General features: G+C 37.2%; 1 protein-coding gene across 7 annotated transcripts in view; it reads left to right on the top strand.

The window, feature by feature from the left end:
- LOC136864547 (serine-rich adhesin for platelets) overlaps window positions 1–27,802 on the top strand; it is a 709,539-nt gene that overhangs the window by 508,828 nt on the left and 172,909 nt on the right. For 4 of the 7 annotated variants that reach the window (XR_010859329.2, XM_067141675.2, XM_067141673.2 and 1 more), the window contains exon 8: window positions 13,069–13,352. Coding sequence is in view for 6 of the 7 variants with exons in the window: in XM_067141675.2 (XP_066997776.2) it covers window positions 13,069–13,352 (284 nt within the window). In the remaining variant the exon portion in view is untranslated. Of the gene's footprint in view, window positions 1–13,068; window positions 13,353–14,316; window positions 14,383–27,802 lie in introns of those variants that run through there. The other 3 variants (XM_067141668.2, XM_068226326.1, XM_067141676.2) reach the window with 2 other exon arrangements.

Raw genomic sequence — 27,802 nt, 5'->3', positions numbered from 1 at the left:
TTATATTTATGTTCCTGATCAGTTGATGGAGCTAGTTAAGAAAACTAGTTAAAAATCCTTTCATTGTTGTCAAACTGACAACTGGTGTGTTTATCTTAGCAGTACCTCTTCTCGATAAAGTCCAGACAAAAATAGTTTGAGAATCTGGTCAAAAGGTACTACCGAGCAAGATTTCTTGTTTGAAAGTAACTAAAAACCAATCTTTTAAGCTCTTTTTTAAGTATAACTATGGTGAAATTGAGAGTTATGATTCTGTGGATATTAGAAAATAAAATTACCTTGTATACATTTACTTAGTTATGAGACATTTCCCCTCAAATATCATGGTCCAAGAGCTATAAATCCTGCAAAACTGAAAGATTTACAGGAACTGATGTATATTCTACCAGTTTATCATGAATACTACCAAAACCTTAAATCTTTTCCAGAATCTGAGACTATTCCTGATGAACCATTTTTTGATCATAGCACTGATTACTGTTAAATAACACCTTTAACCATAAATTTCCAGGAAAAGATACTGTTATACTATTTGAGAAATGCAATAGAGAAATTATGAAATGTTAAAAGGAGGGTAAATGAAAGATGTAATGATTACTTTTGAGGGGAAAAAAAAAAAAAAAAAAAAAAAAAAAGAAGAACCATTACCATGTGTAAAAAGTTTGAGGAAGTTTAATGTAAAGTTTCTCTTTGTTTATTGATGTCGTCTTGTTTTGGGTGATAAAATATGAAAAATTATACTGTCTGCTTGAACCTTGTGTTTGCAAAAACGAATGAAGATAATGTCTTATATTTTTTTCAGCATCATTCACAAACCTCAGATTTTCTCAGTTTTAAATATTTGTGGGTTAACCCGTTTTTCCGGGCATGTCTTCAATTTAACCATACATTTACATCTTTCCTCTTTACTTAAGATCTACAGTGTGTTTTGCTTTCTTCTGTGGTCTGGAAGCACAGATTGAATTGGTAGATTTGTCAGGTGACTGCAGTGTCTCTTCACTGGATTGACGGGAATCAGACCTGGAGCTCAAACTTGGATCCATAAGAACTTGCATACCTGGCAGATTATTCAAATGAGGTGTCACTGCTTCCATTATTACTTTTGCTATCAGTATTTCTCTCCAGACACGACTCCATGACAATGCTGGCACCCATGGGGTGGTTTTCAATTAGTTTGATTACACGTTGACCATACCTTTCTTCTGAAGTAATTCATAGGAAGAATAGAAGCCTTTTTCATGCAAATAACATAATACATACTGTAGAACATTGCCGGATATATGATTGCTATCTCAAAGGAACATGTGTTAATTACCTGGCACAGAAAGCTCTAGGTAACACGTCCACTTCAGCTGGTCATCAGGGCTGTCCACGTCTTGCTACATGCTAATGCGTGCAATCTTATTAGACATTTCCATGTTGATTTCAGGATCTTACAGCTCAAAATGGCTGTTAAATTTTTGTACATTGCTTTCTTATGGTCCTCTCGTCCTCTCAGCGGAATCTCATAGTCGGTTTCGATATGACCTTATTGATAGCTCCCTGGTAAGGTCCCTAATCGAAAGCAAAGACACTTCTAAAACCATTGTCGATATCCTCAAACAAGTCACTATCAAAGACCTTATTTGTAGTGTATCTAAGGCATGGAAAAATGTCAAAAAACCTATTGCTTACAAAGTCATGGTTCTTAGTTGGCCATGCGGTTAGGGTCGTGTTCAGCTGTGAGCTAGCCTTCGGGAGATAGTGGATTCGAATCCCACCGTTGACAGCTCTGAAGAGGGTTTTCCATGGTTTCCCATTTTCAAACCAGGCAAATGCTGGGGCTGTACCTTAATTAAGGCCACGGCAATTACCTCCGCAATCCTAGCCCTTTCCCATCCTTCTGTCCCCGAAAATCTTTGATGTGTTAGTGCGACATTAAATAACTAGCAAAATAAAAGTTATGACGAACTCTTATCGTAGAGCAAAAACCCGGAGCAAGCAGTGGAGACAAGAACTGAGGTTTTACATCTCACGAAGCAAATTGCAGGCAGTTATGAAGCAGAGGAAATAGATGTGAATGGGTGGTGGTCAGCTGACACAGAAGATCAAGTTATGACTTATTAGGAACTATTTTCTCTCACAAGTCAGGTGATGTAGCAGGTGAAGCAAATGCGGCCCCCTTTACCTGGAATTACTCACTCGGACACGGAAAAGGCATTAGAGGCGTTTGTGCAGTAAGTAGAGCAACACCACAACGTTACTGCAGCAGTAGCAGATGTAATGTTCATGAAACATTGTTCGACTATTGTGTCCTTTTCAAGATTTTCGTCTTTGTTCAGCAGAATTTTTGTGCGAGAGTAATGTTAGGTACTGTATTGTATTAATTGTTTTCACTGTTAAATTTATTGAGTGTCAAATCTAATGATCTGTACTGTTAGTAATTATATATTGCAGTTTTTATATTACATTTAGTGTTTTAATGTGTAATACAAGGCCATTTTAGTCTGAAGTTTCTTTAAAAAATTTTCTCTTTTCAGAAATTATTTGCTTCGGATTATCTGTGAGTTTTCGGATTAGCAGGGCTCCAGTGTAGTTTAAAAGAAAAAAAAATTGTACATTTTTGGTCATTGCTGTCAACAATCTGTAGAGAAAATGTGCTTCTATCACTTTTACCATGATTAAATACAAGAGTTGGTAAAGAGTGTACTATTTTTGATGAGCCAGTCAGAAAATACTGCAAGGTAACTTCATCACCCAGCACCAAGCACCCAGGTGACAATTCGGTTTTGAATTGTTGAATTATTTCCAGTTTCACAGCAATCGGTTCAGTCCAGCCATAACTCATACATGCTCAAAGAGACAAACAGTATAGGTTATAATCACCAGTGTTTGTTGCTTGTCCTGTGAACTGGAGAGTTTAATCATCACTAGTAATTGATTTAATACCAGTATATTGACGGTTAAGTATAATTACGCATTTAATGCTGAACCAGAGGCCCTCTATCCTTTTATGAACAAAAATCAGATGGTGACATTTGCTGTGTGAAATTCTGTGTAGTATTTTTAATAACTAATGGAGGCGGAGTGGTGTTAATACGGCACTTGAGTAAGAAAAATTAATAAATAAGTAGACGACGCTGCAGCATCCAGAGCATGGTTGACAACTTTCTTCTGAGATAAGACATTTGGTTCGAAAAAGGGGAAATTGGCTGACGCCAAACGATGTTTTGTATTGCAACAGTCACGCAATCTCCCCAAATTGCCCAGACTTCCTGCAAATAAACACAATCATAGTGTCAAAGCTCACATCACCAAGAATACACAACAAAGAAAATAGAACAAGAACTTACCATAAACAGTGCAGGTGATGACAAACCCGTGGAACTCGGCCACTGTATAGAAATTTGAGTAACTACCCTAAGAACAAACAACACAATACCTTTTAAATAACCAAAGAAATTTTAATTAAAATATTTAGGTAATGTTAAATCTGAACATCCTCAGTACAAGAACTAAATTTTTAAAATAGTTGATAAAAGTTTACGCAGGTTTCAGCCGATTCCCCTAAAAGATTTGAGATAAATACAACTTCTTTAACAAATTTACCCAAACTTCATAGACATCGGTCTTGCATTTTTAGTAGCTTTCAATGATCTTTCTTATTTTTGGTATACCAGTTTTACATCTTTAAAATTAGTTAAAATTAATTCGATTGGAAAACTATTTCTCGAGGAGTCTCACAAGGAAAATCATTCCACATAACTGGAAGGGTAGTTTTAATTAAATGAGTGCCACTACAGAAGTAGTGAGAAGGCTCAAATAGGTGATAACTACACCAAGGTACCGAACAGGGAAAAACAAAGAAATAATGCCAGGCCATCCCGTCAAAACAAACTTATCACAACGCAAAAACAGTCGTCATCACCAAGGCGACAGACCAACGCCATAACTACTCGGTAGGCCCAATCACAAGGCATGAGCATGGCAATACAAACATTAAAAGGCAAAAGAAAAACGGGAGAAAGAAACCCAAAATTGAACATAAAATTGGAAAATAAATAAATTAAACCACAAAAGTCCTTGTGAAAACTTCCTCGCCAGGTTACCTCACATCAAACAGTTAAAACTTCACAAAATGTGGTGAGGCAAGTTCTGAATAATATAATCATAATATAGTTAAGACAACTGGACCATCGCATCAAAACCAATAGCATTATCAAAACGGTAACATGTTGATAATACACATTGCGTAGTTTTTAGACTTCTATAATTATCAGTGGCCAAGCAAATGCCATTTCTTAGACAAATCCAAAACAGGATTTTTAAACTTTTTGTGTGTCCAAAGCAAATTCATTCTTTAAAAGTAAGATCAAACACTGTTGAAAGGGTGAAATGCCCAGCGCGAAGACGCTCCCATAAAATAGTGCAGAACTTACTATCTTGATGATTTGGTCGAGACTTATGACCACGAGCCTATGTGAGTGTCACACAGTTCAGTTCATAATTTTAAAAAAATTGGAAGATATATCAGTTATGATGAAATTAAAATTAAACAAAGCACTTCGGGAAATAAACCCGGAAGGATAGTTCCTTTTATCCGTTGTCCATTATTTTACTTGAATTCACGGCGAACCGTGAGCACAAAGTGCAGCCAGCCTCCATGTTTCACAGCCAGCGACCTTCTCAGTGCTTCTCACCAGGACACACTTGATTCACTTGCCTGTGCCAGGAAAGATGCGCGCACAGAACGTGCAGAGAATTAAGAGTGCTGGCAGCGAAGTATAGGATTGTTACGAGAGAGCGCATCAGCAGACAGACCCACACTCGGAATACAATTCTTGTTGAAAATATAAGTAAAGTCCAAGCTGGTAGAAGTTCCATTTTAAATACCAAATATGAATAGTTAGTGTTTTGGGATCTCTCATAAAATGTAGGTCAATACCTTGGCAAGAAAGTTCATTTCCACAAATTTCAGTGGGAATAGTACCAGATCAAACAGGATTTTAAAGGAGGGCTTATTGACTTTAATTCCGTCACAGTATTTCACTCGGTGCAACACAGCTGATCTTTTCAGTTGACAGAGTACACATAAAAAATTGCGCAGAAATGGTTTGATCCTCAATGTTCATGTCCAAGAACAAAATTAGAGTCCATAGTGATGAATGTAATCAACCCATTTGCTATTTCAGAATTATGGAATGCCTTAAACGAGGTAAATTGTGCTACAGTATTCACAGATTCCGTCAGTCACAATCCTTTGAGTGGTGTAAATGTGAGAGTTCTCCAAGACTAGTGTGGGGAAACTGCTGATATATCTTCATACATACTTCATGCATACATACTTGTCATTGTAAATCTTATAATACCATTATAAATGGTCCGTTATTGGACATTATACATTTTCCTGGTTGCCAGCGTTTCACCCCCAGTGTGCTAAGTTGGGTTCATCAGTTGGTAAATTGCATACCTAGCAAGACGCATGGCTAGTGCGCACCGTAGAGGCCACTGCGTAGGCTACTTGGAGCCAACGTCAGTGCCAATGAACTGTGAGAGACTTTGTCTCATTACCAAAAATTGATGCCTGCCTGGCCATTAGATGATATAGATGTTGATTCCCATAGGGAATCTGAAATATTTGTCCCGAATGAGTAAATTTATAATACTAATATAAATGGTCCGTTATTTTGGACATTATAAATTTTCCAGCTAAGGCTATTTACCAACTGATGAGCCCAACTTAGCACACTGGGGCAAAACGCTGGCAACCAGGAATGAGGTAGCTAAAAAATTTATAATGTCCAATAATGGACCATTTATATTGGTAGTATAAATTTACTCATTTGAGACAAATATTTCAGATTCCCTATGGGAATCAACATCTGTATTATCTGATGGCCAGGCAGGCATCAGTTTTCGGTAATGAGACGAAGTCTCTCATAGTGCATTGGCACTGTCGGTGCTCCAAGTAGCCTACGCAGTGGCCTCCACGGTAAGCACTAGCCATGCGTCTTTGTAGGTGTGCTATTTACCAACTGATGAGCCCAACTTAGCACACTGGGGGCGAAACACTGGCAACGAGGAATGAGTTAGCTAGGAAATGTATAATGTCCAATAACGGGCCATTTTATATTGGTATTATGAATTTACTCATTTGGGACAAATATTTCAGATTCCTTATGGAAATCAGCATCTATATCATTGTAAATCTTGACTTGAAGTCAAAGTTGTTGATTTATTTGCAGGTTATTTCAGTAGTAATACTGTATTGCCAGAGCATCAAGGGCAGGCAAAAACTATGTACACTGCCCTCCAAGAAAGGCGTAACACTTGATATTTTGACAGAAAGCTCAGTTAAATTCTACGCTGAGTATGATTGCCATCCTTCTTCCAATATTTATTTATTATTATGAACATTACTAAAGAAAAAGCAACAATGAATAACAACACAAGGCTTTTTAATGCAATATTGTAATCTATTCAACCAGTGGTGAGTACCCCTGCACACTTCTTATTCATGTTGTGCCAATTGTGAAAACCATTATTTCAGCATTGTAGTCACTCCTGTACCTTTGATGCTAATTGAACCATATCTGAGCATTACCTAAGTGGTTTCTAAGCCTTAAATAACTCATTAACATGCCTCGAAGTCCTGTAGCATTTATGAATGATTGCCGTATCTACTGCTATGAAGGAGAGGCTTTGCATATGTCTCCTACAGGACTTTGAAACATGTACTAAATCATCATAACTATCACAGAAAACCTGGTTCAGGCTGCTGGTCCACAGTGTATGTTTGATTGAGAACACAGCCAGCAGAAGGCTCCATGAAGCAAATTTAGTCTCTAGTAAACCAGCTAAAGGACCAGCACTTCTGCCGCAGCACCGGAGAGACAGTCTTCTTTTTGTTCAGGTGCATGAACATTGGATTCAGGATAAGTGGAAACGTACTCTTCAGCGTCGAGGCCAGATTCAACCTGAGGTCACCTGACAGAAAAGCTGGGACATGGAGAAGGGCAGGAGATCGCTTTGTCCCTTGTACGCTCACTGAGATTATACCATTTGGAGGAGGTTTTGCAGTGGTGGAGGGTAGCGTAATTTCAGATAACCATACCAATTTTGTACTCATTGAGAAGGCTCTCTCCCAGCACACAAGTATGTTGAGATGAGGAGATTCTTATTAATCACTTAATGCCATTTACATTCCTTTTCAATGAAAACTTCGTGCTTATGCACAATATTGCAAGACACTTTGCTACTCAGAGTTCAACACAGTTTATTCCGAAGGTCAGCATTCCCACTCTGGAATGGCTAGCCAGGAGTTTAGGCCTCAGCCATATTGAGCATGTTTAGGATATGATAGGTTGCTGCCTTTGGCACAGAGTTTTCAACAATCTAGCCAAACTAAAGGTGGTGGTGCAAGAAATATTGGAAAATATACCAAGGAGGATCTCTGTAGCTTGATCAGGAGTATGTCCAAAAGATTCTTAGTAGTAATTGCAGCCAGGGGTGTCAATTCCTTCTATTGATCACATAACATCCAACAAGTTTCACAGAGCTAGATAGCTGTGGACGCTTAAGTGCAGCCAGTATTCAGTATTCGGAAGATAGTGGGTTTGAACCCCACTGTCGGCAGCCCTGAAGATGGTTTTCCTTGGTTTCCCATTTTCACACCATAATTAAGGCCACGGCCGCTTCCTTCCCATTCCTAGCCCTTTCCTGTACCATCATCGCCATAAGACCTATCTGTGTCGGTGCGACGTGAAGCAACTTGCAAAAAAAAAAAAAAAAAAAAAAAAACAATAAGTTTCCAGAACATTAAACTTTCATAATTTAAATCTGTGATATTGATAATCGGAACCAAGCGAGTTGACCGTGTGGTTAGGGGCACGTAGCTGTGAGCATGCATCTGGGAGATAGTGGGTTCGAATCTCACTGTCGGCAGTCTTGAAGATGGTTCCCCATATTCAAACCAGGCATATGCTGGGGCTGTACCTTAATTAAGGCCACAGCGCTTCCTCCCCACTCCTAGCCCTTCCTTATCCCATCGTCGCCATAAGACCTATCTGTATCGGTGCAACGTAAAGCTACTTGTAAGTTGGTAATCAGAAAATCTGTCAGATTCTGCTTTTCTTAATTTAAGAGAAACTTACCTTCTTAAATACAATTTTTGGGCATTTTTGTCTTTGAATTAGGTATGGAAAGATTAATTTATTCTGTAATGTTTTGATTATAAAAATTAATTTTGCCACCTTAAACTGAGATTATTTTTAAAATATCAGGTGTTTTGGAGGGCAGTACACTGTGTAGTACCTTTCATTGATACTGTGCAATGTACCATGGATTGCCTTCCTGTTTGCCTAGAAAAGGGTGCAAAAAATGTACTGTATTTTTATATTTATATAGTCTGTAAAGCTGCTTTGCATGAATTTTGTGACTTTGTGGAAGATGAATATTACTAGCAAGAGTAAAACCAGGTGGCTTTCATTGTTATCTGCAATAGAGCATGTTCTAATACTTTTTAAGAACGCAGCCATATTTTCCAGTGTCAGCTCAGTTAAATATAACTTTAAAGCTTTTCAGTCTGTCAAACCACATAATCTATCAAATATTTAAAAAATAATAAAAATTACCTGTAAAGAAATATTCACTATTAAACAAAGAATGACAAGCTTCATTCTGCATGAACATCCTGACATTCCATCAAATCACTTAAATTGTAACCTTCGGTTGCAAACATCAATACAAATGAACGCAATGATACATGACAATAATAAAAGTAATGACAAAGGCAGACTTAAAATGTTAGACGCAATTAAAGATATTAAAACACACGCACGTTTTCACAAGAAATCAACAAACAGAAACGGTCAGGTTAAGCAACATGACGGCTAAGGAAGGAACAGTGGAAAGCGGTAGGACCATATCCAGGTAGTGAAAGATATTGGCAGTGCTGAAGAAGCGAGATCAATGGTGATTCAGTTTGAATATACTGTTTGCTTAATAATTGAATGGAATTAACACATAAATGTGATCAAACAAAATTACACTTTAAAAGGGGAAATAATTCTAACTATAATTACAAAAAATTTCCCAGAAGTTTCAAATTCAGTGATGCTACTTTACATAACTTTAAGGAGGAACATCTCACAGAATGTTCAGGTTTCATGGCGCAATATTTAAATTACATAATACTGTAAGAAAGAATAAAATTTAAGTAACATTATACAGTCAGAAGGAATATACACGGAAGATAGGAAAACACAACATTTAAAATTATTATTTTAGTGCAGAGCACATGTAGAAGGCAGCCTCCTCAAAATCTCATCTGAGGAAAGGTGTCCGTCCTAAATGTGAACACTCTAAGATGACGCAGATTTACGAGACAGCCCCAAAGGGGAAAATTAGGATTTACAATTCTATCGAAAGGAGTTGAACACACAATTTACGAAAACAAAAGAAAAGGGAACTGTCTCTTAACAAATATGATGTAACTTGCCAGAAAGGCTAAGTCATTTTAAGAAAAATTTGGCGACTGAAGGAAAAACTGGTAAGCTCCGGCAAAAGAAATTAAACGGAACACTACATTTGAAGATTACTACCAGAAAGATGAAAAAGCTAAGTGCTTACCTGTTGGAAGGGCCAAGAAGACCTGTCACCTGGAGAAGGCAACCTCTCCCTTCAGCGGTCAAAATTACAAGATGGCTTGGAAGAGCTTGGCTCCTGCCAAGAGCTCCTGTGGCCGGAAATGCAGAAATCATGAAACAACCAATGAGCGTCCCTCATTTTCCTTCGTTCGCCAATCACAAGTAGTTTTATTATAGCCTATGAGGGCCCAGCAGATTATGCTGATCAAGTACCTCGTGTAACATCGAGAAATTTCCAAACTGATGCAAAATAATGCAACCAGAAACTCCTGGAAGCATCCTTCCCGATCTGACATGTGTGCTACAGTATATCCCACAAATATTTTATCTTACCTTTAAATGATTTTAAGACTAATTTTTCACAACAACCAAACAATCTTGAAACAGTGTCATAACCAAACAATTCCAAATATCCCCACACAGAAAATATAAAAAAACAAACCAATAAATAAACACATGATCATACAAAATTAATACATGAACATATAAAATTCCCCACAGTGTTCCAAGTCCAAATAATCACTACATAAATCTTGCATATATATGTGCAATATTGTTTACGTTGTGTAAACTTGTCAATGATTGAATGTTTGGTGATAATATGAACAAGTATTAACAAATAATGGTTCTATTAGTATTCAACAGTCACCATATTAACTTATTTAAATGTTTCTATACTCATCTAAGCCGCTGAAGTGTAGTCCGTTGTCTTCAAACACTGTTTCTGGACTGTGGTCGTGGAGGGGCTCAGTGGAAAGTTTTTGTGGGTGTTGCACACTGTTCCCTGGAGAGGGGATGGAAAGTACGGGAGGAGTGAGGAGTGAGGAGAGGGTTGAGGTTCCTGCCTTCTATCCATTGGAGTGGGGTGAGAGGGTGATTTGCTTCTTCATATGATAATGTATTTTATTTATTATGGAGTGAATGTAAGTAAATAATTTGGGTTAAATAAACTATGGACTGGAATTAGAGAGTATCTTGTAAGATGTTATAATTAATGATAAATGATAATCTAAAAGATTGTCTCGAGCAGCAAAAAACAGTGTGTAAATTCAAAGAACTTACTACAGATAAGAACAACCTAACTTACATTCCAGATGTTTGAGTTAGGGATTGCCTCCCATGGGATTCATTAAGTGCTATTTCAAAGAATATAAATGTTTTCCAGGTGTAAATTTAATTAGGTAGGGTGAAATGGGAGGGGGGAGGGGCTGATTTTTATAGATTTATGATCATTTCTGTTGGCTTGGCTAGCTTCTGATTTTATAATTTAAATTATTTCCTTTAAAAATCAAAGATTGGCTTTTTCTATCGACTGTGTTCAATGTGGAGGGAAGGAAAGGTACGTGAGTTGTGGGAAGTGCTGTGAGCCATGGTTCTGCCTATTGGAGAGAGGAGAGGTGTGTTGCTTCTTCACTTTCTAATGTTGTAATTCACTTTTGTGTATTAGTGATAAATACAAACTAATGATTAGATAAAATAACAGTATGGGATTGAATATGAGAGGTCTTGTAAAATGTTATTCTTAGTGATGAATGATATTCTAAAAGGTTGTCTCAAGTGCATTTAATACAGATAAGAATATCATATCCCATTTTCTAGATATTTAAGTAAGAAATCACATCGTGTGGGATTCGTTATGTGCTAAAGCAAAAAGTGTTAATTTTGTCTAGATGTTGAACAAATAGGATGAAGAGGTGGGAATTTTTAAAATGTGTGTGGTCATTCAGGTTGATTTCATTGCCTTTGTTTGCAATGTAAATTTCAATTGCTTCCTTAATATTCACTGATTTACTTTTATTTTCGATGTGTAAATTTTTTAGGTCTGCGAAATAGTGTGAACTGTCATATATATGCTCTCTGAAGGCTGAATGCTGATTGTATCTTATCGCATTTTTGTGTTTGAGTCTTGTGTGGAAATTAGGTCTTATTTGGCCTAGATACATGGCACTGCAGTTAGGTTCTTGGCACTTGAGTTCATAGACTCCTGACTTGGAGAAAGGGTCTTTATTGTTTAGGTTGCTTTTGCTGATGTGTCTTTGCAGTGTGGTGTTTTTTTTGTTAAGACCAGTGTTTATGCCTTGCTTTTTGAAAATATTAGCTATTTTATGTTTTCTTGTTAACATAGTTGAGAATAAACATGTTTTTCTCTTTTGTGTGTGGTTTTTCTGGTGTTTTTTGTTTGTTTATGTAATAGTCTGTCTACTGTGCCCAGGGGGTGGTTGTTTTCTTTCGTGATTTGTGTAATTATTTGTGTCTGTTGTGCTCATTGGTACAGAAATATCTCTGTGTATCTTTCTATTGAGTCGTCCTACTTCTTGTGTGTATGGGTGGTTCGATTCGTTGTCAATAGTGTGTAATGTCTGAGTGGGCTTTCTATATACTTTGTATGACAGATTGACATTATTCTTACTGATTGTGATGACTGAATAGTTTATTTTCTTCTTAATTTCTGGTTCTAACATGAACCTCATTGATTTGTGTAGGGAATTGAGTGTGTTTAATAACTGCTGTGCATTTGTGATGTCATTATCCTCTATGCATTAAACATCATCTACATATCTCCACCAGCATAAGATTCCTTTAGAATACTGGCCGGTTAAGAAAATGTTTTCGATGTTATTTAGAAAAATCTTGGCTATGTTTTAAGAACTACATTCATTGTCTTCATCAGCAAAAATCTCGAATTATACAACATTTTAATTAATATGGATTAAATAGCTTTTAATTTTTATTGACAAGGTGGATATAACAACATTGCCATTGATATTTCAGTGTTGTTATTGGATATAAATCAATACAGACAAAAAATAAACCATGATGGTTAAAATAATACGTTCGTAATATGCAGGCCAAGAACATTAATAGATGTAAACTCTTAAAAATTAAAACCTTCAAAATTTCAAAGGACTTTATTTTTCTTTAAAAATTTTTACTACATAAAGTAACTCCAAAGCATTTTTTAAAATCACTAGAGGAAAGGGGCATTTTATGAAATCATGATAAGAAGACTCAGGTCATAGTCATCCAGATGTGGATCAGAAGTGAAATTAAATTTCTTCACGTTAGTTCCAGTGACACGGAAGTGAGTGACGGCAAGATTTTGGCCATTGCCAAGTCGCGTGACATGAAACGACTGCTGCTGCATTGACATGTATTCAAAACAATGGTATGAAAGGCTTGAATATAATCTGCACTTGATTTTCAGAAACAATATTTCTGCATAAAAAGTGTGGGTGGTATTCAGAATAATATGGTATTTGGCTCAGTCTGTCTGGAAATGGAAATAACAGACCTTCCCATAATTGTACAGGCGTGCATCTTTTTTTAAAAAAAATTATTGGAGAGCAGAACTACGTTACTTACTGACCTGTGTATAATAATGTATTTTCCATGAAATTGTCTTAGAGTAATTAACTACTGAATGTTTTTTTGTAATACACAGATGATTACTTTCTGTCCAATGTGAAGACTGTGGATGACATTACCGAGGAGCGAAAATCCAGACTTCTGAAAGTGGCTCAATGGAAGAGTGGACTTCAAACGATTATAGGCACCTGGCCATGTTTTAATGTCATCATGGACCTACCATCGGACGAAAAGCAAGACAAACTCTGTGCTGCTTGTGGTAAATCAGAAGTGTCTGTCCGTGTCCAAATGTATGGGCAACCATATAACAGCACGACACTGGAGGGTTGCCAGCCTGATCCCAAAGTAGCTAATCAAAAGGTAAACCATATTGAAAACATATTGTATGAGCATATGTTTGTTTGAATATATTTGTGGATTTCATTTTCTCCCCTTGAAACTGTAAAAGTTCAGGAATTTCAATAGTGCCAGGAAATACGGAAGTGTTGACATTTCATGAAGAAACACATGAATTTGATACCTCATAAATGAATTTGTTTATTCATAATTTAACAATTGCTCATCAGTAGATTCTGAGTTTTTGCTAAATAAATATCTTTTCTCATCGAAATAGAATAAAATCTCCTGCATGGATTTAACGTTGTTACTTGGCCATATACCTTAACTTTGATTTCACTTGAAAATAATAATAATGTGTGTGTGCATGTATGTGCAAATATTATGTCAATAGATATTTTTGAATATTTGCATAAAGATCTCATAAAAATTACTTTTAAGAATAATTTAAGACTGTTCCCCACCTTTTTGCATTCTCAATTGATACTTTTCTCGATAAACATGAGTTCAAATTGTATAGCAGATAATGTTGATAAACGTGTGCTTTATCAGCAATCAGTATTAACTCGTAATTACATGACTGCCAGTTTATAGATTTTTTATTTAATCAATGTCATTTTCAAAGCCATGTGTTGATAATTCCCTTGGCAGTAAAATGCTTACATATGCTTCATATACCATTCCAGTATAGCATGTTATCTTATGAATGCCGCCCTTAGTGGTACTTGTTTTGGTACAAAGTTATTATTTAACATACTGTGTAGTTTTCTACTTCTACCTTTGATAGTTATGTGTTAATACTCGGTTGTTATTCAATTATGATAGAGGGTGGATTGCAAGAATGAATTTATTGGTCTGTTAGAAGCTAACTGGCCAATGAGCTCTCATTAGAGTTTCGAGAAGGATCGATAGTGCTAATGGTTCATTAAAGCATCCAATAAGTTATAGTTGTAATTACCCCTTATATAGTTATTTATTGCTTCATTAGATTTCACTTCATATACAATTTGCAAATGCTGAGGGTGTGAAGGAATGTCATCGACATCAGATTCAGGTATGTATACCTTTGTAATGTACTTGAGTGTTACCGTATGTAAGGAAATTTGATTATTTTTAGTTATAATTTATCCATGCATCATGTATTTCTACATTACAGACTCAGCTTTCTATGATAAAAAGGTTATATTGAACCTTCTACAAATGCCTAAGACCAAGATGCATATCCAGTCCTATGAAAGATTATGATGATGATGATGATGATGATGATGATTATTTTAAGTGCTGTTTTAGGTTGTTGTAGGAAACTGTAATGGATCAGGTACAAGCAATTAGTCCTGAAATGGAAAATCAAACAGCACACAGTATGGCAGTATCTGCAATGAATCAAATACTAATTACCCTGCTTTATTATGCTACAGGAGCATTCCAAAGAACAGTTGGTGAACACATACATATTCACAAATCTACAGTGTGTCGAACAACTAACAAGTGACAGCTAGTATTTTTATGCTTCGAAGACAAGTTCAAGGACAATTTTTATGGGCAGTGAAGCAAGAATTCAATTTGATTTGATTTGATTTGACTGGACTTGATTTGATTTGATTTGATTTGATTTGATTTGTAACTTTTCAAATGTAACTGGGGCTTTGGACTACAGCCACATGCAAATCCAAAATCCTGGTGGAAATGAAGGAGAAAGACTCTAACGAAGTATTGCATTTTATTGTAGGGAAATGAATGCCAGAAACAGATGGTACAAGGCCAATTTACTCGCTCAATCCATTGCTTCACATGCCATACCTTCTGTATTCTATCGAAAACAACACTTTGATGCGATATAGTGGGCAGTGATCATTCGCTAAGTTCCAAGATTCATTGCTAAAGGCTACTTTAACTATTGGAGAGTTAGATGTGTTATGTACGACTCCCAAAGTTCAATAAAATAATGATCCAACTAGTAATGGAGGGATAATTATTTGAAAGTATGTTTTCTTGCAGCCAACCCATAGTCTGGTAGCCTTTTCAAAGTGTGATGTTGTGCCTGAAGTAAAAGCCATGTCATGTTATCATTTGTAGCATTCTGTTACAGTGTTTAAGAATATTTTCATTGCAGATGAAAAAGAACTTTTACCAGCCACGTAGTTACAGAAACCCCTAATTAGTGATACAGTTCCAAGTTCTTTTACAGGGCCATCCAAGCTTCCTGTTTTTATTCAGATTTACATTTGTTTTTTGTGTTGGTGCGTGGTACTAGCCATGTAGCTGTTAGAGATCAGAAATTAAGCGAGTATGAGCCCGGTGTTTCAGGTTATCTACACATGAAACCAAGGGGTTGCTGTTAGTACAGGAGCAACCTTGGCGTCTTTTGTTAGAGTGGAAGGTGGTTTATTTGTGACTTTGTTAATGATATTCTCAATGAAGTTCTTATTATAAAAATTGTGGAAAGCTAAATGACAACTGATGTCTAGTTCTTTTTTATGATCTTTTTCGGATAAAGGAATATCAAAAGCTATATACACCATACTAAAGAAAGCTGCTCTTTTGTGTGATCCAGGATCCAGGAACGTAAAAAGGAGGATAAAAACAAATATGTTCTTTTCACATTTAACAATGATAACATTTTCCAGGAAATAAATGTTCCCCCAAAACACAAAATTAACGTAGGCTTTAAAGCAATAATACCTCCAAATTACTTTTTAGTTATCACTGTACTAAGGACAAACTTAACAAATTTTCAAACTCTGATGTTTTAAATTGACATGTACCCTATGCCGAGCTTCATACATTTTGAAAACTGGCTGTAGCTTTTATATTCATTACCAGGAACATGTTAAAGCAAATATACTGTAGCCTATATGAAAATATCTTTATTAATTTAGACCAGTCATTGAACCCTGTAGGCAATCTTAATGAATTGTCCAAGAATATCACCATCCTCATAGACGTGGTAATTTATACATTTTTTAATCATTGTTTGAACAAGATCTCCCCTGAACATAAATCAGCTTTCTACTTTTCCTTCCCATTCCACACCCTCCCCTATGCCTACACTTCAGACCACTCCTACTCTCCCCGCCTCACTGTCAGCCCCTCCATCACTCCAGCAACACTCAGTTAGGCACAGCAAACCCTCCACAACAAGACGTGGATAAACCAACTTAAGCCAGTGAGGATTAAGTTCCTTTTTCTATTGCTTTTCATCCCATTTTTTATTACTCTCCTCCCCCCCACTTTTTTGTTTCTCAATGCTTACAGCTTTCCTGTTTCTTACAGATATGTTTCTCAATACCCTAACTTTTAACAATCTGGCTTTAGCCTGATTTCACACAATGTCCCACACAGCCCAAGTCAAGATTCTCCAAACTCATAATATAGTATTATAACGTCTAAATCAACATGATCCATTTTAAGAAGAGCCAAGTTGGTGCCACATTTTACAATCAGCGAAAGACTTTTAGGCAACAAGGACATGATATTTTAGCCTTTACATAGTTTCATCCATTTCTTCTTATGTGATACTTTTATCTTTTGGTATTAGATTGATATTTAAGCTATAGCTGATGATGTCCATGATATAAGGACGAAACATGAACTGATTTATTTTAATTAAATTGATGTTTGTAATGTAAGGTGGGGACTTCTGTGAACTCTCTTATAAGCTTTACAGTGACAATATGGAAACATTATGAGGTTTATAGTATGTAACTTATACATATGTTATAACGTATTTGTGAATAATAGCTGAATTTTATACTAAGTAAATTATTGCCTGAAGGAATTACATATCAAATCTACTAGCATACTTTACAAGCCATTTGGAAAATATGAAGTGAAACTTATCTTTAGTTGATTCGATCTCTCATCTGGTGATACTTTCCTTCCATTTGTGACGTCCCGTTCCAATATACATTTTAGCGATTCATGGGACACATCATCTTGGGAGTTTTGACACTGATTTTATACATTTTATTCAACCTGAAACTTAAAAGATAACAATTAAAACATGTCTTGGACACTTGGTAATTATGTTCGGTTACTCCAATACACTCGCCAGATATGATGTATTCTAAACTTGTATGTTATTAAATTTTCTGTGAATATATTTCACACAACATAAATATTAAGTCTGAATATATCTCCTTCACTTCCGTACAGTTCTGACATATAATACATCCAATTAACTTTATTCTATTGATAAGTTATGTAACTTGCTTCTGACTTTTTTTCAACATACGATCAAGACTAGTATACCTATTAATAACAATATACTAATTTCAAATGTTTTCCTAAGAAATTGCAGTCATTTGCTGTAAGGGCAATTACAAATTTATTCTGCAATTCTGGATTTGATTACTCTGTCCTTGCAACATTTTGCCTTTTAGTATATACACCATCTTTGTGCTTATTGGGAAATGTTGCTATGTAAAACCTTTTTATGAAACAGATGGCATTAATTACCTATGTATATTCATCATCTTGCATCTCTATTTCTAGACCGAACATTGAAGATAACATAATAAGATGCACCAGGAATCAAAACAAACTTTCCTGAATGTAATAGGAAGTGAATTGACCGCAGTAACATGAAAGCTTTATTTGATATTGTACCAGATCCTGTCCATGTGCCGAAGGCCTAGCTCAATGGAGAAATGTGTGGTTAGTCTGGCGAAAGAGAAAATGGGTTCAAATTGTATCCAGTGTAATTATACACACCAAAGAGGACAGGTCTAAGAATACATAGTATTTAAATGAGAAGGATTGGGTTTAAGATCACACAAAAACTTTAATTATGAAAATGCATGAGAAAATTAGGTCAAAGTACAAACTTTACAAGAATATGTAGAAATATAATATGGTATCGCAAAGTGTGATTTTTCGATGTGAGTAGAGAATTCAAAATGAAAGTCTATATATGTGGTGAATCAGTTGACTCATATGTCTGTTCAGATTTACGTTAATTGAATTTGATCCGCAAGTGGCGTAAAGCCTTAAGATAGTTATATAAAGAAAATGCAAGTAAACAAGATACCATTCGCATTGTAACGCCCAAATATTTACACGAATAGAAAGCCGAATACATCGGTAAACATGAATACACAATGCAGTCTTTGGACTGACAGCACTAACCCCAAAATAACACAGAAACTGAATACGGACGGCCCATATGCAAATGAGAAGCAAAAACTTCCATCCTCGGCCAAACAGCCCGTACTGTCTCCCTTAAGTTAACACAACATTGAATGCACAATATGACAACATCACAAAACAAGCATACACATCAATATTACAGGGCCATCATTATAAATTATTACATCTTTTTATATAATATTCCCTCACCAACAAATAAACCTTCCTTAACCTGAAAGAAAATACATGTACATATACACTGAAATAACAATTGGCACGTTCCTCAGTAGTCTTCCAGGATGTCCGACTGTGTGCAGACATGCCCCCTCGGCGCACCTCGGTAGTCACTAAAACAAGGTCTCCTTTGGTGAGCGTAAATAAATGACAAAAGTCTAAGCGATCAGCTGTTGGAACCCCCTCTGCTTGGGACATGTTAACGGGGCCTGCCTGGCCTCACCCGGCCGCACCTTGCACTCTGTTTTCCCTGCATTCCACTGCCACACAAACCAACTTTCATGGCTGCTAAATAACTTCGACTTCCTGCTCACGCAAAAGCAAATTACATTAAGGAAACTTTCCTCGGAAATTATCCCTTCCGGTAATACTAGCCATCTCTGGGCTCCTTTATTTCAGAACTTCGCATTAGCACTCCGGCCAACACATAAAATTTCTATCAGCGCTCTCGGTTCATAACTTAGCCATGTCATGGCTTTTCCCCTCGTTGCCTCGCAACTCAGTATCTGTATCTCAGCGGCAGTGCTAATACAACATGGCGCATCCTGGCCAGCTACGGTTCGGTTCCTCGCTTAATCCTATAGAAGATCTTGCTACAATGGTGGTAAATAGTTAAATACTCTCTGCTCCAAGTACAAGGTGTAAAGACATGCAGCACAACCCTTCCTATCAATTATCTGTTGTTCTAGCTTCATTCCCTGCACATCTGAGGTCATACCACCTCCATACATTAAATGATCATGACGTTGGTATACTCTTACACCAGCAACATGGTGCCATAGGAATATTGTAAACAGACTCGATAACCGACTAAACTACCATTCCCTTTAACCAATACTAAAGCTAAGTATGATATATAGAAATAGATTGTCAGCCCCAAGTACTAATTAATTGATAAAGAAAAATCATATATGCGTGAGGCATCAAAGTAAAGCAAACAAACATGAATGTTTACAAATTAACTTGAAATAAGATAGGGCTCAATCCAAACGATCTTATTTATCATGCAAAAAAAAAAAAAATTGGTTCAAACTCAACCAATTCTGCTTCATCGCTTCTGGCTCGATGGCCAGGACTCCTGCTTTGCCTAGCCCATCATGGTGCTGGGAATGTCTGGTCTGGAATGATGGTCTTCAATCCCCGGGACAGTCTGGATCATGTTCTGGGTTTTCTTTTTTGAGCTAATACAGGAAATTCTTCCAGCTTGAGCATAAGTGAACAGGTACAGCTGACTAGAACATGAACACAGTGATATAATCTGCCTATTATGCACTTATCATGACGTGATTGTAATATTCGGTCGCACACAATGTACTAGTTTATCACTCGCAGTGCTCACATTAATTAGATATATTCGATCATAGTTTAGATTATGAAGGCAATAATTTATGCGCAAACCGCACTTGATTTCTATTAACTCGGCTTCCCTTATGTCTCCACCTATCACTGTATCTCGGATAAGCTTCTCACAATCTATTAATTAATGTCACGATTTATTAATTAACGAATCACGGTCTAATATCTGCGTGAATGGATCATATCTATGATGCTTATTATAAATGTTCATCTTGAATTGTTGCACGAAAGCTTGCGGTTTTCTGTTATGAGGACAGTTCGCGTGGCACATTGAATATCTCGCCCAACGGAAAAGTATAATCGCGGCGCTACTGATCTACTTCGACCTACGTTGACAAGCAACTGCAGGAGACTCGGGGTAAGCTTTGCAGCTCTCTTCTATTTATCAAATCTGGCTAGGGATGCCTGGCTCATGGATTCCCTTGGGTTCATTTGAATCTTCTTTGTAGTATGACCGTTGCCTCTACAACCGCTGCTTCATCTGAATGACATAATGCTTAAATTATTCGCATGATATCGAGGTGATATGATATCAAAGTCATAAACTACCACCATGCATCATCTGGTCAGATCGGCATTAACTGATGTTCCAGTTAATAAAGAGAGTAGAACAAATGACAGTTTATCGGGCCTGGACCTCTCTTATTTCCGTGCGTAAGGTTGGTAGTCTCACTTCTACGTCACTACTATCGCCCAGGGGACTTTTTTTCTGGTCTTGTGTCTCTTTGGTTTGTCAGTCAAGATGTCATGTGTTTATATCTTACTTTGTTTGGTGATCTGTATTAATTTGTGTTGAAAATTAAGTTGATTTATTTATGTGAGTTTAAGGAGGAAGGTTTTTATGTTTCTGATACGGTGAAACAGATCATAACGTGTACATTCTGCTGTGTAAGAACTGTCTGCTTGCAGTAGGACACACTGTAAGTCACTGTCGAGGTAGGGAACTTCATAAGAAAAATAAAGCATCTGCTAAGATGAAAATGACAGTAGCAGAAACTTTTTCATATGAAAGAAAAGGCCAAAATTGTTAGAAGTGTGTGTATTCCAGCTACCATCAAGCATTCTTGGAGGCAGATGTTCCACTGGAGAAAGTCTATGATCCTAGTCTCCATAATTGGATGATAGTGCACCAAAGGTACGTCTTTTTCTGTCTATCTTTTGTCAGCTCTGTACTAGAGAAATGCGTTGACAATATTGCAAAAAATGTAATGAACGTACTACATTTTTATTGCAGGGGCTGGTGATCTACCACCACCACCACCATTATCATTATCATCATCATCATCATAATAATTTAGAGATTGATAAAGATATTAAATATCAAGAGGGGACACCTTAAGAAAGACTTGCATGTTGGACCTGCAGTTACGTCATGAGGATCTGCTGAAATGTTCCTGATAAAAAAATGTTATTCTCTCCGGTAAAACGATATATCAAAAGGGCTAGTGCATTTCTGGTGTTTTGTTTAAAGTGCTGGAGTGTATTGGGAACTGCGACGTGCTTTTGCTGGTGTTAAGTTGCTAGAGACAAAAACAGCTATGGATTGTAACCGAGCAGTTGCATAGCTTTTGAATGTGTTGTTGTGTGTTTTGGGAATGTTGTATGTGTGATGAGCGACTGCCAAATATATTTGTGCAAAGTACTTAGAAAATAATTTACTATTAGCTCCTCCTATTCAATACAAAAATAACGCCATTCACTTTAAATAGCTGTGTTTAAAATTGGTACATATTTTAGCCTTTCTAGCTCGTATTCTAAAAAAAATTTTAAAAATTGAAACATAGTAAAAACATATTGGGCAGATAAAAGAACATTGGCACACTATTCCATTGAAAAATAGGTAAAAACCTTAATTTGCTTTAATTTTCCTTAAAAATTGTCTTAGGTTAATCTATTGTACAAATCTTCATTGAAGAAATTATTCTTGTTGAGAAGAAAAGGCTTGTGCCGCTTATTGATTGTGGGACAAAATTCCGGCACCTCAATATTTCCAAAACCATAAAAGTAGTTAGTTGGACGTGAAACGATAACATTATTATTTTCTCTAGATCTGAAAACACATAACTCATTGCTGCTTTATCTGTTATCTATTAAATAGTGATGATTATAGGGTGTTAATCATTTCATGAGAATTTTCACGGTGTTGCAGCTCATAAAATGAGGGTTATACATCATGATACCCTAATGAGTCGACTGCAGTGTGGTCAAAAATGTTCTCTTATTTATGTTAGTAACATTTTATCCAGTAATTTTTTTTTCTCCTCCATAACTAACTTTGTAGGATGGGCTGTTGTGTCACTAGCTGCCTCTCTGTGTATGCTACCGAAGACAACTTATTTTCTTCTTATCTTTCAGTTCACGAAAGTGCAGTACTCCTTATCACAGTGTCACATTCCCATTTCCTTGGCAATTTCTATTTAATTTAAATAGTGTGCCTGTACTATGTATTTTTTCTGTCAACGAATGGTATTCTTATATAATACCGGTACCAACATAGTTGGTCTGTTATTGGACATTATATATTTTCCAGCTAACTCATTCCTGGTTGCCAGCGTTTCGCCCCAGTGTGCTAAGTTGGGCTCATCAGTTGGTAAATGGCACACCAAGTAGTCTACGCAGTGGCCTCCAAGGTATACACTAGCCATGTGTCTGATGAGTCCAATTTAGCACACTGGGGTGAAATGCTGGCAACCAGGAATGAGTTAGCTGGAAAATTTATAATGTCCAATAATGGACCAACTATATTGGTCTTATAAATTTCCTCATTTGGGACAAATATTTCAGGTTTTGTAGCGGAATCACCATCTATATCATCTTGTATTCTTTTTGCAAAAGAATGCGGTGCTGGGATTTTATATACCAAAATTGTCAAGTTCCCTAGCTGTAGAGTACAGCTGCACCTATTTGAACTAATATTCTTCTTTGTGTATATTCGATGAAAATTTTCATATTTGATTTCGCTTATTTTAAATAAATTGAAACACATTATAGCAACAATAATTACAATCAAGAATGTCACGTTACAAATATCTACAAATCCTGATTTGTTGAAGAAATGAAAGGCCAATTAGCATAAATATCTAAATGAATAATAATATTGAAGCGCTAACCTGTTGTAATTATGTCCAAATCTCAATGATAAACAAATTGTCAACTGGAACAAGTTTTTGTTTGCACAGAGTCCATGAGTATATGTGTCGACCCTTCTTCTTGAACTCTTTTCCACACGGTTCAAGATGGATTCTGCCAATGTCATGGTCACACGAGTAAAATGCCAGTACGAACCAGCTGACACCTAGGGAGTATATGAGTACAGGATGGGTACGGAGACAGGGAAGTCGAGTCTGTGTTGTTATTTGTTGGTCAAGTTCGGAAAGATGAATATTGATACATCTGGCCAGTTTTCAGCGGGTACTAGAAGCCGGCTTCTTATGTCTTGCATCTTTAAGCTTGCAGTTGGGAGATGGTAGTAGAGTTGGGCACTATGTCCCTGTCTTGGCCCACTGTGCTGGTGCATAGTTATGTTCCATTGTTCCTGGACACCAACTGTCAGTTGTTTCAAAACATTCTCAAGCGAGAGCGAGACAGTGACTCGCTGTCCCTTCAAAAGCGCCACTATGCACTGCCGTTCGCCTACTAGCTGACTGTGTGCTACCACGTGCTGGAGTGTTCTGTCATATCCTCTTTGTTCTGTGAGTCCCGTTGCACCAGCCACTGGTCTTCGGTACATGTGAATCACTTAGTGTGTTCTGTTTAGTTTTCAGCTGTTCTGTAAGAGTGTTTTCATTGAAGCGTAGTAACATATTGTAGTCTATAACGTACAAAAGATGATAAACTTTGCAGAATGTCACACCTGAGTTCTGTTTGTGATATTTGTTAAACACATCTACTGTCCGTATAATTGTGATGAATGAAAGAAAACAATCTTATCCTAAAAGCAACATTAAACATTATATTTTGGGTGCATATTTCAGAGTTCTAACTGCTTTTTCACATGCCGTGGGGTTTTAGCATGGCCCTAATTGCTCACAATACAGGCCGATGTATTTCATCTGGCAAAAATATCCTTGGAATAGTTACTTTTAAACCTCTGTATTGTCGCTGTAATCGTGATATGTGTGTTTCATATTGACTGCAAATCTCAACCTAAAGGCAGCTTTTAAATGTGATTATTGGGTGTGAATTTCAGCGTTCAGACTGTTCCTTCACGTTCTGCTCAGCTTTACGCTGGCCCACATTGGCTGTAACTACACGTGGCACGTCCAGTACAGGCACTTTCCCGCTGCCGCGCAGCGTGCCATGTTGCCCCACGAGGTTATCTCTGTGGTGCAGTTACAGTGCCGTGTGGCAGCACAGTGTACCAAAACACTCCTCCTAAACCACCTAATATTTTGGAACTGCTGACTGTTCCGGTCTGCCCAACCGTAGATGGTAGGTTCGAACCCCATCATCGGCAACCCAGATGGTTTTTCCATTTTCGCATCAGGCAAATGCCTGGGATGTACCTTCATTAGGCCATGGCTGGTTCCATTTTAGTCCTTTGCTATCCTATTGTTGTTGAAAATCTATCATGAGTCAGTGCGACATTAAAACCACTAGCCAAAAGAATGTCTCCTTTTGTAAAATTAATCATCCCGAATTATGGTAGATCATCACTGAAAACTTCAATATTCATGAACCTGAAATGTCTACTTTGAGAAAAAATTGTTAACTAAAGTGTTAAATAGAAATTTTGAAACTTGTATATTCTATTCATGGGAATGAATAGGGTTCAAACCTCACTGTCGGTTGCCTTAAAGATGGTTTTCTGTAGTTTCCCATTTTCATACCTGGCAAATGCTGGGGCTGTACCTTAATTAAGGCCACAGCCACTTCATTCCCACTCCTAGGCCTTCCCTATCCCATCGTCGCCGTAAGACCCATCTGTGTCGGTGCAACGTAAAGCAAATTGTGTAAGCATGGACAAAACATTGGGTTCAGAAGGCAGGAAATTAGGGAGTGTGATTTTCAGTGTATTAAACCTGATGTTGGAATTTCAAGAGTTTTATTTTTTATGGGCTGGTCAGAAAAATGACTGCTGCTAACCATTGTCTGCCAAAGGTGCTGTTTAGTTTTAACCCTCACAGAGTCGCTTGACAACACCCCAACTATCATTTCACAGTACAACCTATATAAATATATTTTTTTTGAAAAATGTATTTTATTATGCCTAATACAGATTTACAAATGAGACTAGCGCATAAAATATCATAAAATGCGTGATATTCATCTATAAAAATCCAAGCATACGAAAATATTGAAATTATTACTCAATTTCTGCATCTCAGTACAAAACAAATTAATTCAAGAATATTTTTTAATTACACGCAATGTTTCTGTTTTCAGATTGAAGTAAAGACTTGTAAGAATACATTCAACATAACACAAGTTCGGAAACTTAGTCTGTATCACTTGTGGTTCACCTGAACCTTGATAACATTTTTCACACATTCCTCATATGTTTGACACATTACTCTACAACAGCGATCACAGTACGATTTAGTCTTTACATCTTAGTTTCTAGGGCACATTGTGCACAGTGATTGCTTCGGAGCTCGTTCTCGGACGTTTGTCGTCTTACTGGGGTCATCAGCACCAGTTAGTTTTGCCGCTTTTTCGCGTATGGTCTTGGGCAGCCTTTCGGTGTAGACTCTTTTACGCATTGTGGGATTCACTAATTCCCTTCCAAGTTCACGCAGGAACATTCGGCGTACAAGTTTCTTCACAGGGTTGTTTGAAGAAAATATGATCTGAGCGTTAATTCCAGCAATGTCTAGAATTCTGAAGAATACTGTTAATGGCCAGCGTCTGCATTTCCATGATGTCGAATATGTGCCAGACATTTGATCCACTGTGTCCACTCCTGTTTTAGTCATATTGTACATTGTTGCAATTGCAGGTTTCTTTTCATCTCCTGTACTAGTATCAATTTCATCATCAAAATTCATTGACGAAAGAAGAACTACACATTTGTTCTTCTTTGAGACATAAAAGACAATAGTCATGTCTTCCCGGAACCCAAACAGGCTACTTTTTACATCTCTGTTCTTCGCACACGTGAACTCCACTGGTAACTCCCTCTTATTCTTACGAAGTGTACCAACTAGAGTCATTTTCTTTTCACGAAGTTCTCTTGCAAGAGGAATGCTGCAAAACCAATTGTCAGTTGTTATGTTATGCCCAGTCCCTTCAATAGGTCGAACTAACCTCTTTACAACTTCTGTCGGTGAGTTATTTACTAGGTATGGCCCTTCTGGTTGTTTGCCAACGTAAATTTCCATTGACTGAGTGTACCACGTCTTAGCATCAGACATTGTCATAATTTTCAAACCATATTTAGCTGGTTTGCTTCGGATGTACACTCGAAAACTACATCTACCTCTAAAAGGAACAAGTTGCTCGACAACAGTTGCATATTCGGAAATTGTGTAATTATTCTCGCAGTTGGAGAGAAAAAGTTAGAAAATCTCCATAATTGGGGCTAATTTATCAAGTTCCCTCCTCTGCCGTCGGTCCCTGGTGTCATCAAACCGAAGAGCACACAACAAGAACAGGAATCTGTGTAGACTCATTGTTGCATGAAATATATCTACTCCGAAACCAGTCTGATCCCATAAGTCTTTGAGATTTTGATGTCCAGAACGATAAACACCTGCCAGTATAAGAATACCAATCGCACACTTTATATCGGATTCATCGGTATGCTTTGCATCACGATCTCTCGAATAATTTCCGGCAATAGAGTCTTTGTAAATGTTTGTGCAATTAGTAATAGTTCTGAACATTACATCATCCACGAACAGCGAAAAACACTTGAGCACTGACTTAGCACTTTTAGCACAGACCTTGACACCAAGGAGATGTAATACTATGTTTTGTTGACGCGCCTAACGTTCCTTGAAGGGGGATCTTTCTTCCACTCAGTCTGTTTATCTTTGCCCAAGTAATGATTTCCTCCTTCATGATAAACTGCATCATTGTCACTCTGTCCGTCATTATCTACTTCACCATCAGCCTCTTTATCACTGTCTTGGATAAGTTCCTCACAATTGTCGCTTTCTGCTGGATCTGACTCATCGAAATCTTCTTCACAACTTTCAGCTTATTCTAAAGGCGCGTACACACTTGCGAGCATCTTGCGAGCCGAGCGGCACTACCATGCTTGCAAGTGTGTACGGGGTACTGAGCGTAAAGCGAGCATGTTGTGAGCCGCTCACTGCGAGCCGACTGGAGTCGGTTTTCTAGGCGAGCACAAAGGGGTGCTCGCGCTCAGTGTGGACGACCAAGGAACGTGCTCGCAAATGTGTACGGCAAAGTGAGCATCCCGCGAGCATGGCAGCCTGGTCGGATGAATATGTGCTTACGCTAATAGACACTTATCAGACACATTATGTTTTATGGGACCCAAAAAATTGCTTGACAAAGAATGTGAAAGAGGATGCATGGCGGGATATTGGTACAATAATTGGACGACCCGCGGATGAATGAAGAAGAAAATTATTTCTTTGTTGGGATCACACCGGAGGGAAAGTCGCACTACTGAAAAAGGTAAGTTCTCGTGTTTAAATAAAATGAAGCTTCAACTTCCTTGTTGTACTTGATGTATTCATTTATTTTTTTAAAGCAACAATTGTTGTAAACAAGTAATGATATAATAACCAATAAATATCAAAAGTGAACACATGTTGCAATTCAATAGGTAGTACTTATGTAATACC

This window comes from Anabrus simplex, chromosome 2 (genome assembly GCF_040414725.1).
Source record: "Anabrus simplex isolate iqAnaSimp1 chromosome 2, ASM4041472v1, whole genome shotgun sequence".
Classification (NCBI taxonomy): domain Eukaryota; kingdom Metazoa; phylum Arthropoda; class Insecta; order Orthoptera; family Tettigoniidae; genus Anabrus; species Anabrus simplex.
The sequence above is the reverse complement of the archived record's forward strand: the minus strand, read 5'-3'. Positions and strand labels throughout refer to the sequence as shown.